Here is a 16,410-nt window from a genome sequence, read left to right as displayed (position 1 = left end):
TATAGCTAAGTTTAGATTTTGCTTCATTTTATAGTCAGTCCATGTGTATGGATAATATATTAGAATTGGAATTCTCCCCGTTATCTTCTCAAGATAACAATAATTTAAAAATAGTGAATTAAAAAATATTTAGCCCGTATTAAAGTTTTCTTCTTTCTTCAGTTTGTGTTTGGTGTCATTAATAAAACCTGATAATGTCACTTTTTTTTCAGTGCTTACTATATGTGAACAGAAAGAAATCTTTTTTCCCCACACTAATGTGAGGATGCATACCTAATTTAATTCTTATTTTTCATGTCCTTTGAGTCACTTCCTTTTGCCTGTGAACTAAACACCCTTTCCAGAGGAAGTGCCCTCTGGGCATCAAAAAGTTTCAGACATCCAGTGTGCATGCCTGTGTTTCCTTTTCTGAAGTAGGCAGTAGGCTGGAATTTGTAGTCAAGGCTCCAGCCACTCCAGGACTCTCTTGCAAAAGTTGATTGCAGCTTATAAAAACAATCTTCCTTCTTTAAGGTGCTTTGTAAGCAGTTTCTGAACTATTACAGGTAATTTTCGTAATTTATACAGAATTGCAGCACTTGTTTCTAATCTACAAAAAGATAAGCTTATATAAGCAAATAGATGAAGTTGTTTTTAAAATGCTCTTTTATGTGATTATAGCATATACAAGTCTATATTGCAGGATAAATCATTACTGATGAGTTGGTTTTTATTTTTATTACCAATTCTGGCCCTATAGCAAACCAATGATGTTAGCAAAGTTCATGCTATAATATTGCAAACTTGAAAAGGCTGAATTGAAATACCAGAAATTCCTAAATTTAAAAAAAGAGCTGCGTCTTTGTCTCCTGGGCCTTTCAGCTTCTAAGGCAATATCTGGGTTTAGTTCGGTCTTTAGATTGTGATTGGAACAATATTTTTCCTAATAAAAGTAAGGAGATTTTAACAGGATACTGTGATGATAAAGCAGTAAGATTTAAATGAAACTTGATTCATTATGAAAGCCATAATATCATCACAACTGCTGACAGTATTTTTACACTAACATTGGCTTATGCCTAGGATCTAATGGAAGGCACCAACAGTTTGCTGGTATAACAAACTGTGCTGAAAAATCACCTCAACAGTTCTGTTGGTAGTTGCTACAAATGTGCTTTACTACCTTGAGCTTCCCAGTTTCTGTGAGTATGGGGTATATTAAAGTTGAGAGTGGTGCCTTTTGTTTTAGCTTAAGTGAAAGCTGCAAAGGGTTCCTGGTTTTCAAATAAACCAAGTTACCATAATTGTTTCCCTGTAAAAACTTTGGTATTGTCTCCTTTAAAGAACTGTGCAGAAATCAAAATGAATATGTATCCTGAATTAAGGATTATTTGTTTCTTTTTCTTTAGGAGTATTGTTGTTCTTCTGAAGAATTTGACAGTTTTCAGTGGTTTTCAAGGAATTACATATTATTTTACTTACTAACTATGATGCAAATATCCAATCAACTGAAGCAATACTAATCCAAAGGTTCATAATTTGCAGGATGCTAGTGAATAGTAATGGGCTGAGTTCTGCATTTTCCTCCAATAAAGTTGCTATTATCATGTTAAGTTTGGGAGTGTTTTTGAAATCTGTTATGTATAGAAAGGTTCCAAATGCTGAAAAATAATGAATCCAAAATACTGGAGTAAGGTTCTTGCTCTGCATATGGATAAGACTGGATGGAGGTGAGCCTTAGATGAGAAATTGAAAGCAGTACAGAGTGCTTTTTGACCTTTTCCTTCTGTCATGCCTCCTAGATTCTATATAACTATCAGCATATTTCAGTCTATTTCTTCATTTTCTCCTGTTTATTACTTTTTAACTTACAGATCCCAAAACCTGATGCCAAAATTGTCCTTTTGGTTTTGCTAAAAATGCCGTAAATCATAATAAAAGCCTTATGAAGACTGATGATTTACTTAGATCATTAAATTATATGATGTCTTCAGGTGCATTTCAGAGAGAAAAGTAAGCCCTCTGGTTTTAACCCATGTAATAATGTTTTTCATGTTGAATTATTTATTAGTTTCATAGTCTCCTGTTTTACCACAGTTAATGATTCCTAATCTTCATTTCAGTTGTCGCAGTTATTTGTCTCTTCTCTGTCTGCTCTCGTAAGACACACTGGTGTTAAAATATGTAAACTGTAGCATAAGAAATGAATTATGTGCCATCTGCTGCAACAATGCAGAGACCTAATCAAGATTGTATAAGCAATAGTGCTGAATTACCCTAATGCACTACAAATATACACATACTGTAATCATTTTACAATGGAAACAAAAGCCTATACAAATTAACTGCAACCATATAATAAACTGAGATCAGTTTTTGGGTTCATGACAAAAATGAACTATTTTCAGGATGAAAGTTTTAATAGGCAGCTACTAGAGAACAAAAAGAGTTGAAAATATCTGTTATGCTTAAGAAGAAATGAGGGAGGACATGTTTTTATGGGTATGCTTTTGAACACGAGTTGCTACTGCAGAAAAGAAGCAATGAGTTTAAATGTTCTGTTCCAGAATCATTCAAAGTTGGTCATATGCAACATTAAGCACATCCCCACCCCTCCACCCTGTCTCGTGGATGCATTGTACAGATTTTCACTTGGAAGCCTTCTTTATTTCCAGAGGGGCTGTACCTTCCCCTGCTCTCTTTCCTTCTGTACATAGGAAACCCTCTCCATTGGTCATTTAGACCTGTGTGAAATATTTCATTATCACTTAAAATTTTTCATGAGTAATAAGCTTTGATAAAAGTTGGCATCGGCTTTTGCTTCACCCCTGTCTGTAATGGAAGTTGAACCTAAATTTGGCAAGGGAAGTTCAGAAGTACATTTGGCTGACCGGGCTCTTTTGTTATGGAGGATGGGAGTTGAGAATGAACTCTGATTGACTTATGTTTCTATTCATAAATCAAGATTTGCAAAGCACATACTAGTGTTGAAGTTATTTCTTTTAATGTGTCTCTGGAAGTTTAAGGAAATTCTTATCTCTCTCTTATCAGCCATACTAAATGCATGGTTGAAGTGCGGGGCCCCACGTCTTTTTTTTAAAGAACTGTAAATGAAGAATTCTAGTGTAAATCATGAGAAAAATATAGGATAATTGAAACTGAAGTATTTGTGGTGTCACATATTAGCTTTGTTCATTACATGACTCACAAAACTGCCTTACTCCAAGAAAAGAGATGTACAGTAGTTCTGAAAACAGTAAATCTGGGGAGTGTGCTTAGACCCAGCCATCAGTGTCAGTGAGCACTGCACTCTCAGTGCCCCATGCACTGGGTGCATCTCAGGGATCTACTGCTTTAAGAAGAGTTTACTGTTGGTCATATCTTCTCCACCCAAATTTGCATTCATTTCATGGGCCCAATGTACTTGTGCTGCATTTCTTTAGTACATCAATAAAGCTACTTTGTAAGTAGATCTTTTTCCTCCCTGCTCCAAGCCTGCTGCTGTTCCTCCTGGAGGAGGGCTTGGAGAGCTCCATAGGAATGCAGCTTCTCATCTCTGCTCTAGCCCACAGCCAGGAGCACTTTGGATGCTCTGCTTCTGTCCACTATCATTCACTTCTCTGTCATTTCTTGATTCCTTTGCTCAAACTGAATCCACTCAGTTTCTGGGGCCTTTTTTCACTTGCATGCATATCTTTGTGATACATCTTCATCTCTGCTGCTCTTAATTTTGTTTTATTTCTATTTAATTTAATTCACACCTGTGTTTGTGAGGTGTGAATAAGCAAGAAAAACCTGTTGTCATAATTCTTTTTAGCAGTGTGAATTAATATCTAAGGGAAGAATAATTATCCTTTGTTATGGAGGTGGTTACTTCTGTTCTTATGTCCATTTCATGTGTTTTTGATACCACTTACATTGCTGTGGAGCAGCAATCAACAGAAGACAAATTTCAGTTGTAGACTAGATGTGGAAATGAGCTGTGTTAGCCTTGTTTCAATGAAGTCTGTTACAAACCATTGCTTGTGTGGTGTTGTAAAATGCAATATCTGTACACTATAAGAATGCATTATCTGAATTCTCTTACCAGGATACTGATTTTGATTTCACAGTACTCTGATTACCCAAAAACACTCTTCTACAAGCACTAAAAACCATCCAAGCTCCTAATTTTTTTTCCCTAGATGGTATTTGATTCTCAGTCTGCTTGTTAGTTTCTCTTAAATATGTTCTACAGATAATTTATGCTTTCCAAAGGGATTTTGCCATATTGGGGAAATGTAGATTCAGTTGTGTTTATGGGCTGGGGTTTATTTCTTCAAGCTCTCTCGGTTTACGTGACACTACAGTGTGCAATACACTAAGAATGTTATCCATGCTGCAGACAGCTGGCTAAACAGTGGAACTGGAAAGATCGTCAGTAGATGGTGCAGGATTTGAGTTCCGCATGAATAAGTGGATTTTCTTATGCCATGACTTTGTGCTGGGGTTTTGTATCTTTGGTGGGAGAGGGAGGTGCATTTGGATTTTTTTGTGTGTTTTGTTGGGGTTTGGGATATTTTGAGGTTTGGGGGGTTTTGTTTGTTTGTTTTTGCTCTTGAACAAAAGAGGCTTGGTCTAAAGGCAGGTCTTCAGACTCAAAATGCTCCTTGTGCTTTAACAGGAGTCTCATAGTGATCAGAGGGACTGGCTGACCTCTGTGTGGTGTGTCGGAATAGCCTGATGGAATTGTACAGGAGCTTATATTCATTGCAGGTTTTTCTAAGAAACTGCATACTAAATATGGAGTATTGATTCTTGTGATGTGTAACCTTAGTGATACCAAGGTTAACTGGCTGCTGCATTTGGATCTGAGCCATCAGACCTGCTTTTAGATTTCTTGTTTACTAGTAACTCACCCTTCTGTCTTTCCCTATATGTACAGGCACTGTCTGTTACCCCTTCAGAGATGTAGGATTTACTGCCCATCTACACTGAGTGTTTGGAATCAGTTTTGTACCTCAGACCCCCCTGTGGTTTCAATGCCAAGGCTTTATTCTTATGAATACTGCGGATTTCAATCCATCCATTTATCCCATAGTGGTGAAAGCAGACAGACATATAGATATAGACCTTTAAAAAGCTTTAAAGCAAAATTTTCTTAGGAGTATATAGGATATAAGAATTAAGAAATAAAACCTCAGCATTAAATGTCCTCTTCTCCAGTTACCCCTTCTTCCTGCAATGGTGTTTAGGCTATATGAGAACAAAATGGTGCTCAGAATCTTTTGCCTGTATCTCAGCTATTCTGCATAATACGGGGTATTTCTCTTTAGCTGTCTGTATAGCTCATCTTGCACAGATGTAAATGTTTTTACTTTCATTTCTGACTTCCATTTCTGACTGGAACACTAACCAAGAGCAGTGGAAGCCTTGCTCTGGCTACTTGTGATTGAATTCCCTCATTGTTGTGCCCCCCATCTTCAACATCATGCCTGTAGCTTTTAAGAAACAACTTCCACAGTCATTTCTTTTTCTAATTTTCAGGAATTTCCCATTCTTCAACCCTCAGCCTCTTAAAATAAACTTGGTCTCTCAGTTTTCCCTTTTTTTCTAATTTACATTATTATTTTTAGTGGTTCCATCCTGAATATTTGAAGCTTCTGTCCTATGGATATTCATGCTCTCAGGCCTCAGGGAGCAAGTGCAGAATTTCTTTTTTACCCGAGGCATTCGTGACGCTGTGATTTCAGAAGCTCAAGCAGGATTGGTAAACTCGGTCTCCCAGTTACTGTAACACTGTGATAATTTCATGAGTGGCTCTTACCTTTTATATGAAGGGTGAAATTTACTTCTCTCATGAGAAAATGATCCTTATTTGAAAATGTTGATTTTGTTTGTCCAGTATGTGTGTGTAATTTCAGGATTTGTTTTAAATCCCGTGTAAGAATAAAATTCGGTTTAAGATTACTATTTTTTTAGCCTTTTCTTTTCTTTTCCACTTCTCTCATTTCAGATGTTGCAGTTGTGGACATGAGTGATATTTCCAAGCAACCATCACTGTTCTACCACCTTGGCGTGCGTGAAAGCTTTGACATGGCCAATAATGTTATTCTTTACCATGACACTGATGCTGACACTGCTCAGTCTCTCAAAGTAAGGTTCTCACTTCACAGTCTGCTTCATTTCAGAAATATCTTTAAATACTTGATCCTACAGATGTTTGTGTTTTTCTGAAATTTGAATTTGATGTTGTAATTTCCTGAATAGCTACAGAAAAAAATCCTGCTAAGAAAAAGCGACTATTACGAAAAATAGTAATAATAGAATTTAGAAATGCTTTTTTTGTAAGAAAAGATACGTAGTGTGGTACTGATTCTGCTTCAGGTGGTTAGAATTGAGAGTGCAGGTCCAATTTTTTCCTTTCTTTCCATCTTTTAATTGGAGTACATGTAAGAAAAAGTTATGGCTTGTATCATAAGGACACTTGAACAAGGACTGTATTGCAGCCTACTCCTATTGAAGCCCTTCTGTCAGATGAGGTTTGTATTTATTCCCTAGGTGCTGAGTACCTAAGACTGCAAGAATCTCCTTTTTATTGCTGTTTGAAGATAGGAAAAGACATCCTCACCAAATCTTTCTATAGGGCTGTTGTTCATTTTTATAGTAGGATAATACTATAACTATTGCCCCTTCTACTTTGCTTTTTTTCACACCATCAGTGTCCCAAAATCCTTTTTGGAGTTCTCCAACCTCCCTTGATCCTGTAAGGATATTAAGTCTACTTTTTCCTCAGAAAAGCTCTGTTCTGTCACAGCTTCTCATTCCTCTTCTCTGCTCTCAGTGTCATTGGTTTTACTCTCATGTGTCTATAACCCATACTTCCATTCTTCATGTGGTAGTCCACATACACCTTCACATTCCATGTGGCCTGGAGTCCCAGGAACTCAAAGCTGGAGTCTGTCACATTCTTTGCTCAATGAGATTATCCGTATGGATACACGCTAAGATATTACTGGCATGTCCTTTCCTCCACCTGATCAGGGTGGATCTTTAAACATGTAATCCATCACCAAAGAGAAGAGAAGGTTGCTTACCAGCAGCTGGAAGTCTCTGAGGTCTGGTTTATATGCCCATTAGTTTATCATCTGGATATATGCCTATACAACTTCTCATCCACTACTGGTAATATACCAGACTGCAATGAAATACTTCGTTTTTATTTTTTATTAGCACATTTTTATCTCTTTATGCTGTCACTCAGATGTTCTGATCAACTTGGTTCTCCCAAGGATGTGCCCAAATCTGGGAAGGCTGGTTGTCTTCTATTTGTTGCTGCCCAATGAGGATGGCTTTGATTTCTGCACTTTGTGCCAAGCACATACGCAAGCCCCTGCTCCATAACTGGAGTGTTGAAGGATCTCCAGGATTACATCCATCTGTGGTTGGATGTTCAGATTGATTGTTGCCAGAACTTGCAAGTCTTTGCACTGTCAGTTTTAAGCCTTTTCTCCTAATGATGTAAAGCTCAGGTCTATGGACTGGGGAACACCAGAATGTGACTAGGTCACTTAAGGCTAGAAAAACTATTATCTGCCTTCACCTTTCTTCTTCTAGGAACTCTGTCAGTGGTACTGATACCTTACTCATGTCTCAGTTGTTTGTATAACCTCCTTGGCCTAAATAGGCCCATAGCATATCTTAGATGGGATCACAGGACTTGATTTAAGTTGCTGAACCAGCTAGGAGAGATCCTCTGTATCAAATGGTTTAAGCTGGGCACTGAGACAGGGTTCAGTCCTCCTCTTGTCCATAGTATCTCTTCAGCAATCAAGCCCCAGTTCAGTGTTGGGTAGCATTGAAATATGCTAATACACCTTTCTTAGGAATACTTCAGAAGGTAGGCAGGGACTGTTCTTGGGGTATTTCAGCAAACACATTTCACATCGTAGGTGCTGGATAGTTTCAGAAGAGTTAATTTCTCCGTATTGAGAAAGATCTTTAACTGCAGTAGATAAAGCTCTGTTGGAGAAACTTGCTTAGCTATGTAGACATTAATTTTCAGATATGTAATATTTCAGATGTTTAAGCCTTCCATCACTTTTGTTATGAAAAATTTTATTGGGCTTAAGGAGTTTTAGCTAATTAAAAATTCTGTTTTCATACCTTTTTCATGTATTTTTGGCCCTCTACTGATGTTTCTTTATTTTGAAGTATGTGAGTAATTTGGTCAGGGTTTTTCCACTTCCCTTCAGAAATGTATTACTTTACTTGGACCTAGGTTACTGTGCACACTCTTAAGAGTGGTGCACAGCCTAAGTGTTTTAAGGGCAGTATTGATGTCTGCTGTTACTTCTGCTGAATATCTGTGAAGTTCTGGCAACCTGACTTTATACAGTTTATCCCTTAGGATCCATCCTGAAGTTGTCCCAAGAGTTGTCTCTTCAGTTTCACCAACGTTCTTTCAAAGCAACCTAGTTCTGAGGATATAAAAGAATATGTAATCTGGCTTTAAAGAGAGTCATATTTATAGAGCCAAACCTCTTAAATGCCCCCTGATATTTTTGCCTGTTGTTGAGGAAATGGGTGCTTGAGCATGATCACTTCTGTGCAGTGGTTGTCCAAGTGGATTTCAGGCTGTCAGATACAAAGTTACTCAAGCAGAATCATCTCAGGTTGTCAGAGCACGTTTAATTAAGTTTTATTGACAACCTTGATTAGAAACAAGTCTATGTCTAATATTTGTAGTGTGGTTTACCTGGAGATTTCTTTAGTTTGACCAAGCAGTGTTCATTGAACTTGTAATCCATCACCAAAGAGAAGAGAAGGTTGCTTACCAGCAGCTGGAAGTCTCTGAGGTCTGGTTTATATGCCCATTAGTTTATCATCTGCTTCATTGTTTCAGTATCTCTCATTAGATTTTGAGGTGAGAAGAATTAGGTTGTAGAAGGAATGTGTTGGTCTGTGCCCATCTGGATAGGAAAGGGCCTTAGGTATCTGAAGGATACTCTTTCAGAGAGAAAAACCCTCCAGCTTTGAATGCTTTTGTCTCACAAATGCTCAGAGTGTGACTGGGTGTGCCCAGTCTGAGAAACTCCAGTTACTGGCAAGTAAAACTGTATTTTCTGAGCATTTCTTTAAGTAGGTTTATTCACTGAATTGTTACATTTTCCCTAACCTGAACTATTAAGATTCTTCTTGATGTTGTTCTGTCCCTTTACTGCTTTACTGGGAATTTACTGTGTCAGGAAATCTGGATTATGCTGTGAAGAGCACATCTGTGTGTGTGTGTGTGTGTATATATATATATATATATATATATGTATAGCAGTGATTTTTATTGGAAAGACTAATTCCCAGTGAAAACAAATAAACATTTCTATTATCTTTTTCCCCCCACAGGATATGGTATCTCAGAAAAACACAGTGAGTATTAAATCCACATTCATTTTAAAACGCAAAATGAAGATGCTGCATTTGCAGCAACTCTAATAACAAAGCTGCCAAGCATATATATGCTCTGCATGATTGAAGGAAGTTGTTTTACCTATCTATAATTCAAACTTTTGGAAAGCTTGTTGACACTCCAAAGTAAAGCTAGATTTTAAAGTTACTTTTTGTTACAAATTCCTTTCTAAGTTGTAGAAAAGTGCTGGTAGATATAAGTTTTATTTGTAGGTTGACACATCAAAATATAAACTCAGAAATTCAAAGTCTCTTTTTCCCTCTACCACTATCACCTATTCGTGCAAATGTAGATGTTTGTGATGCCTTAATGGGGTTTACTTTTGTGTCTCAAACAGCTTGGGCTTCTGTATACCTGCCCTCTTCCTTACAAATTCACAGATTTACTTAGAAATGCAGAAGCTTATTTCCCAAAGTAAAAATATTCTTACAATTAATGCAAGTAAAACCAAACAAATAAGTTTGAAACAAGATAAAATGTAGGAGTTATTTAAGACTTTTTGAAATACACCACAATATCTTATGTAGTTGTATATTTTGCCATAGTTCACATCATGTCAGTGGTTACTTTCGTTAAATCCTCCACACTGTTATTTTGAGGACAACTGAATTTACAAAACTTTTAAACTTCCATTTATCCTTTCTGTTTCCTCTCATTCACTATATACTTTTATTTTCTTCCAAACAGTATTAAGCAGGGTTAAAATAATAAAGTGGTCTTAGAGTTTGATAGTAATTTTAAAGAGAACTAGAAGAAAAAATGTGTTAGTAACAGTGGTTTATTTTGAGCTGCTGTTTTGACTTGGCCACCATGCTGCACATAGGCTAAAGATAGATCAGGTTTAGCACATGTAAATGCAGGTCATCCTTCCTGGCTGTCTCAGGGATCTTTGAATCAGTGCAACCTGTAACCTGTACAGTGGGAACTGCATTTACTGGTCTGTGGCTCTGTGAAGGGGGACTCAGAATGTGGCAGATTTTGTTGTGAATACTACTATCTATTAACTGGTGGATGACCATTATTTTAGGAGCATGTGTTTTCCCATCCAGAGCCAGAGGGAGAATTGTGAACAAGCCATTTGGTGGTAATACCAGAAATGGAGTAAAAGGCAAAGGGGAGGGTGGCACGTTCAGTCTGCTGCAATCAGATTAGCAGCCTACAGTCTTTTCTTTTGGTAGATTCTTTCTCCAGAAAGGGAGGTATTTCCCTTCACACTGAAGAGAAGGAAGGGTTGAATCATAGAATATGCTGAGTTGGAAGGGACCCATCAGGATTGAGTCCAACTCCTGGCCCTGCACAAGAGTCACACCATGTGCCTGAGAGCATTGTCCAAACACTTCTTGAACTCCGTTAGGCTGCTGCTGTGACCATTGCCCTGGGGAGCCTGTTCCATTGCTCAACCATGCTCTGGGTGAAAAACCTTTTCCTGATATCCAGCCTAAACCTGCCTTGACTTGGCTTCATGCCTTTGGTTCTAGTGTCATCATTTCTACAGCAGGGTCTGGTAGTGGACCTGTAAACACCTTGTGGCTAGCAGAAGGGGCAGAGAGACATCCCTAAGCAAGGATCCCGATTCCTTCTTTAAAAAGGAGGGATTGTCTAACCTACTTTTTTCAAGTGCTTAAATTAAGAAAAAAATTGTGAGTAAAATACAGTGAGGTAAAGAATGAGTGATTTTAAATACCAAGTACAGACTCTTGACCTCTTTGTATTATTTGAAGTTGTTCATGCTTTCTTTTATTAGATAAATGGATAAATGTGCTCCCGTATTTCATTCTTTTATCAGTATTTTTTAGTCAGAAATTAGAACAAACTCATGAGCAAGCTAAATAGTTCATAGGTTAAAACTATGGGTTTTTAAGTCAAAGTCAACTTCAAATAGACAATTATCTTCCCCTGCTTTCAAATCCAGTGAGTTGTCCTGAGAGGTTTGCAGTATACCACTGACCCAGTATGGTGCCACTGCTTCATTGTTTGGTTAAAGATTTTGCAATCATATGGGCAATGTCTTGTTTGAAGTTAACGGCTAATCAGGGTTGCTGTGCTTGTTAAGTAGGTACATAATTAGTATTAATTTATTGTGTCCAGTCAAATATATAGTTAGATAACCATTTCAGTTTAATTGCTGAATATTAAATGCAGTATTTAATACCCCTGTAGTAGAGCTCTGTGTTTTCCTTTCACTTTTCCTGAGTGAAAAGTGTGAGTATGCCTCTGCTGTGACTGTGGAATAGCAGAGCTTAAATACACTTTTCATCAGGGGCTGGAGGCATGGTGTAAAGAGGATAGTTGTCTCCTAAGCCTTCCTCCAGCCTGGCAGTAGCCACAGGAATATCATTTCTGGAGAGGTTTTACAAGCCCTCTCCATGTTTTACAAGCCCTGTGTCCATGCATTTGCAGGGTGTGCAAGGAAAGGGGAGAGACTGAGATTGTTGCCAGGCTCAGCACACCTTTGTTCCAGCATCAAGAGTGAAACTTTCTGTGCTGACTGCTGTAACTTAGAGCTTTCTCTGAGGTTTCCCTTGCCCTCACCTTTCCTATTTATCCTACAAATCTCACATCATCTACAAAGGTGCAGAAAAATCTTAGCATAGAACAGATGTGGAGCCATGTTAAAGTTGAAGAGAAGGTGAATGTCTAGTATGCTATCAGGGTGATTTGCTTTGCGAATCACAAGAAAGCCTTGAAGAGAATGGAGATCTTCCTTGTAGAGAAAACATTATTCTAATTCAGCATTGGGAAGGAGGCAAGAGCAAGGAAACTGGACATGAAGCTGAAAACAATGCAGAGAAAATAGTCAGCAATTCAACTGAGAGTTGGCCTGAGTATAGCTGATCTAACAGTGAAAATTATATAGCAGCAAGATGCAGTGGTGTGAGTCTGAGAGATTTAATAGCTTACTGTCTGAAAAAAGAGTGTGAGTAGGAGAACTTCCTTCCTTCCTTCCACCATCTAGGAATGCAGTTTTCACAGATAAGATGGAGGAATGTGATTCAGTTCTACTTGATTTCCCCAAACAAGCAGTTAAAATTCTGTATTGATAATTTATTGCATACTTGGATGTGAAAGGAAAGAATTATTGGCTGTGGGAGTTCAGTTCCCAAGGAAGAATTGCCCTGGCATGAAATTCAAGGTCAAGATTCTGTGTCCCATCAGTTAGATTTCCTTCTGTAGAGCTCCTCTGAGCTTTGAGGACTTTTCTGTTAGTTTTAATAAAGATTGCATGGCTTCCTAGTTTCTGTCAAAATATTATCAATACAATAAATGGCAAATATGCCATCTTGCATAACAGGTTATTTCATGTGCCATTATGGAAAAATGGACTGAAAGGCAGAAGGGAAAAAAAACTATCTATGGAAAATGCTTGAGATTTGGAGTTTCTTTAGATATCAGATAAACATTGGTTTACTGGAAAAATGAAATTTCAAGGATTTTCAACAGCAAAAAATGCTTTAAAAAGTAGTCTTTCCCCAAACCAGTGTAATAGACAAAGTCCATTGGAAAGTTGTTCTATTTTGATTCAACTTTTTTTTGCCATCCTTGATATTTTATATTTTTTTAGGAAGGAAATTTTGTCTCCTGCTACAGGATCTTAAGAAATTATGAATAAAAAAAGTTCAAGATTGAGTGAAGAGTGCACAAGGGGCTTTAGAAAACTGCTGGAGTCGGGAAGCAAAATATACAGTGCTTTGGGCAATAGCTCTAGGATTGGTTGCACATAGTTTGAGATGCACACTTTGATCCATTCAATTTGTTTGAATGGGGCATTGAAAATATAAACTAGATTTTTCCACTGTGGAAAAATTATTATACCAAGTACAGAACATAAGGAGAAAGACTAGTTAGTTTTTCTTTAGTTTACAATATGCCTGAAGAAATTTGAATAACCCTGTTAATTGCATTCAGGGAAGGTATGTAAAGGAAGGTAGGCTGGCTATTAAACTAAAAGGTTTATCATAGTATTCTTAGGCCTTTGGGCCTGATCAAGAATTTTTAGAGATTTAAATGGTTATTTTTCATGAAATGCTGTAGCAGTTCTTATAGTAAGCAGTGAATAATGTCTGGGCTATGGAGGAGTCATTAGCAAAAATTCTCCTTGATCTGAAGGGAACTGGATTGCAATTTATCCTCGCCACAAGGAATTTTTATGTTGAAAAATCAATTTTTATTGTAATTGGAAGAAAGTTTCTTCAGAGTTTCAGTAGCAGTATAAATTAGACTGTATATACTGTTTCAAGGCCATGAAGTTAATTAAGAAAACTAAATGGAAAGAATTTGGCACTTGGACTCTCATTCTCCAGTTAAATGTCCCCAGTGGATTGAAATGAGAGCCAAAACTCTGAAGTATGATTACATTATTTGAATTTAATAATCCAAAGAAGTATTATTGCAGAGTAGCTTTCTATTTTTTATTTTCTGATTATTTTTACAATGTATAAAAGTTTATATGATACAGTCTTTTAATGATATATTTCTAAAAAGGCCTGAGGTAGCAGAAGTGTAAAAAGAAATTGTAAAAGGGCACAGAAAGAAAAAGTAGGAACATATTAAATTCAATAATTTTTTCCTTTTGGGTGGAAAATAGTACAAAGGCAATGGGTAACTGAGTAAATTACTTTTAATGCTTTTAATGATGAAATATGCTACTGTTACTTTAGATAATGAAAACTAAGGCTTTTAGAATTTATGTATGAAAGTTACTTTGTATGGAAATATTACCATCTCAAGCAATGGATTATAGTTAACTAACCAGATAATGAATCTGACAGGTTCATAAAAGTAAGACCTGAAAACATCTTAATGATGACACAAGGAGATGTATAGACATATAAATCGTGTAAATAGATAAGAGAAATCCAAAAGATAAGATAGATAAGAGAAATGCCAAAGTATTGAATTGTTTTCTTGGCCTTTTAAATATTGTCTTGCTGTAAATATCTGTACTCATTTTCTGTTGTTTCTTTCTTTAATTATTTCTTTATTCATGTGTCATGTCTGTCTTTTTGATTCTTACGGTGTTTTGTGGTGGTGTTTTCCTCTTTGTTGTTTTATTTCAACTTGGAGTAGGTTGCCAACCTCAAAACTTTTCTTCGTGTTCAAGTACCTCCTGAATACCACAGTGGTAATTTAATAGGCAAAGTATGTATCACTTTAAATCTACTTTCTGTTGAATAGATATGCCATTCTTTCACTGTGTTTCTAGACATGTAAAAATGTGTAAGGATGATTTAAGAATAGTGCTTGGTAGGGTCTCTCCTTCAAGGTGATTCGAGTTATTGTTCCTTGCAAGCTAGATCCTGGGCATAGAAAGCGTTTGTCTTCTGATAATTCCCTTCACAGTCTTTACATAAAAATACTGCATTTATTCAACTTTAGAAGAGGAAGTATTTTTTGGAAGTTTATAATATCTTAGCCACTGTAGTGGTTTGACCCTGGCTGGATTCCAGGCACCCACCAGAGCCACTTTCTCACGCCCCTCTGCTGCCAGACAGGGGAGAGAAAATATAACAAAGGGTTCATGAGGTAAGGACTGGAAGGGATCACTCACCAAAAACTGTCATGGTCAAACCAGGCTTGAATTAGAGATAATAAGTGAATTTATTAGTAACAAAATCAGAGCAGGATAATATGAAGTAAAATAAAACATTAAAAACACCTTTCCCCCACCCTCTCTCCTTTCAAGCTAGACCTCGTATCCCAGCAGTGCAGAGAGACAGGGAATGGGGGTTATGGTCAGTTCATCACACATTGTTTCTCCCACTGTTCAGGGAGAGGAGTCATTCCCGTGCTCCAGCGTGGGGTCCCTTCCACAAATTCTCCATGAGCTTCACCAATGTGAGTCCATCCCATAAGCAACAGTTCTCCACAGACTGCTGCAACGTGGGTCACTCTTCCCTGGGGTGCAGTCCTTCAGGTGCAGCCTGCTCCAGTGTGAGTCCCTCATGGGGTCACAAGTGCTACCTGGAAGCCTGCTCCAGTCTGGACTCCACTCTCTACAGGTCTGCAGGTCCCTGCCAGGAGCCTGCACCAGCACAGGATTGAAATGGGGTGTGCCTCCTCTCAGGCATCCACCTGTTCAGTGTGGGACTCCTCCATGGGCTGCAGGTGGATCTCTGCATCCCTGTGGATCCCCATGGGCTGCAGGGGCACAGCTGCCTCACCATGGTCTTTACCACAGGCTGCAGGGGAATCTCAGCTCCAGCATCTGGAGCACCTCCTGCCCCTCCTTCTGCACTGACCTTGGTGTCTGCAGAGTTGTTCCTCATATATTCTCAGCCCACTCTTCTCTGACCGCACTTACATCTATGCAATAACTTTTTTCGTTCTTCTCAAATCTGTTGTCACAGAGGAGTTACCATCATTTCTAACTGGCCCAGCCTTGGCCAGCAGCACGTCTCTCTTGGAGCTGGCTGCCATTGGCTTTGCTGGACATGGAGGAAGTTTCCAGCAGCTTCTCACAGAAGCCACCCCCCAGGCCCTCCCACTACCAAAACCTGGCCATGCAAATCCAGTACATGCCTGTATGGCAAGATGGATAGGAATGTGATGTCACAGAAAACAGCAGTGAAAACCCTAATACTTAAGACAGCAGTGAGTTAAGCTCCCTGAAAATTCAGGAGCTTATTCATTCTTGGAATGAATGCAGTTCATTTTCTGTTACCTTCTGTGTTTTCCTTCTAACTGCTTAGTAAGGTGGGGTAAGCACTCCTGATACTTGAATGAGTGGCAAAGTTAATAGCAGGGCTCAAGTAAAATAATTTTACTATTAGCTAGGCAGGCATAATTCCCTCTCTGAAAATGAAGAGATTTTGACTCAACGTTATTTATTTGGGAAAAACCCACCTTTAATTCGAGCGTAGCATCTCTGTCACCAAGTGACAGTTGCACCAGAATAACTTTAGCAGTACAATAAAAAAACCTGTTTATGTTAAGATCAACAGTTTATTTTTAGCTGCATTAAAAAAATATTTTGAAGGTATTTTAAG

General features: G+C 37.9%; 1 protein-coding gene across 3 annotated transcripts in view; it reads left to right on the top strand.

Annotated features, from left to right (window-relative positions):
- Positions 1 to 16,410, top strand: part of MAP3K15 (mitogen-activated protein kinase kinase kinase 15) — an 85,228-nt gene that overhangs the window by 20,565 nt on the left and 48,253 nt on the right. For 2 of the 3 annotated variants that reach the window (XM_082278502.1, XM_082278504.1), the window contains exons 2-4: positions 5,975 to 6,114; positions 9,361 to 9,384; positions 14,492 to 14,563. In XM_082278502.1, the coding sequence (XP_082134628.1) occupies positions 5,975 to 6,114; positions 9,361 to 9,384; positions 14,492 to 14,563 (236 nt within the window). The remainder of the gene's footprint in view (positions 1 to 5,974; positions 6,115 to 9,360; positions 9,385 to 14,491; positions 14,564 to 16,410) is intronic. The other variant, XM_082278503.1, reaches the window with a different exon arrangement.

The sequence above is a fragment of the Coloeus monedula genome (genome assembly GCF_965178545.1).
Source record: "Coloeus monedula genome assembly, chromosome: 3".
In the NCBI taxonomy this organism is placed as follows: Eukaryota; Metazoa; Chordata; class Aves; order Passeriformes; family Corvidae; genus Coloeus; species Coloeus monedula.
The sequence above is the reverse complement of the archived record's forward strand: the minus strand, read 5'-3'. Positions and strand labels throughout refer to the sequence as shown.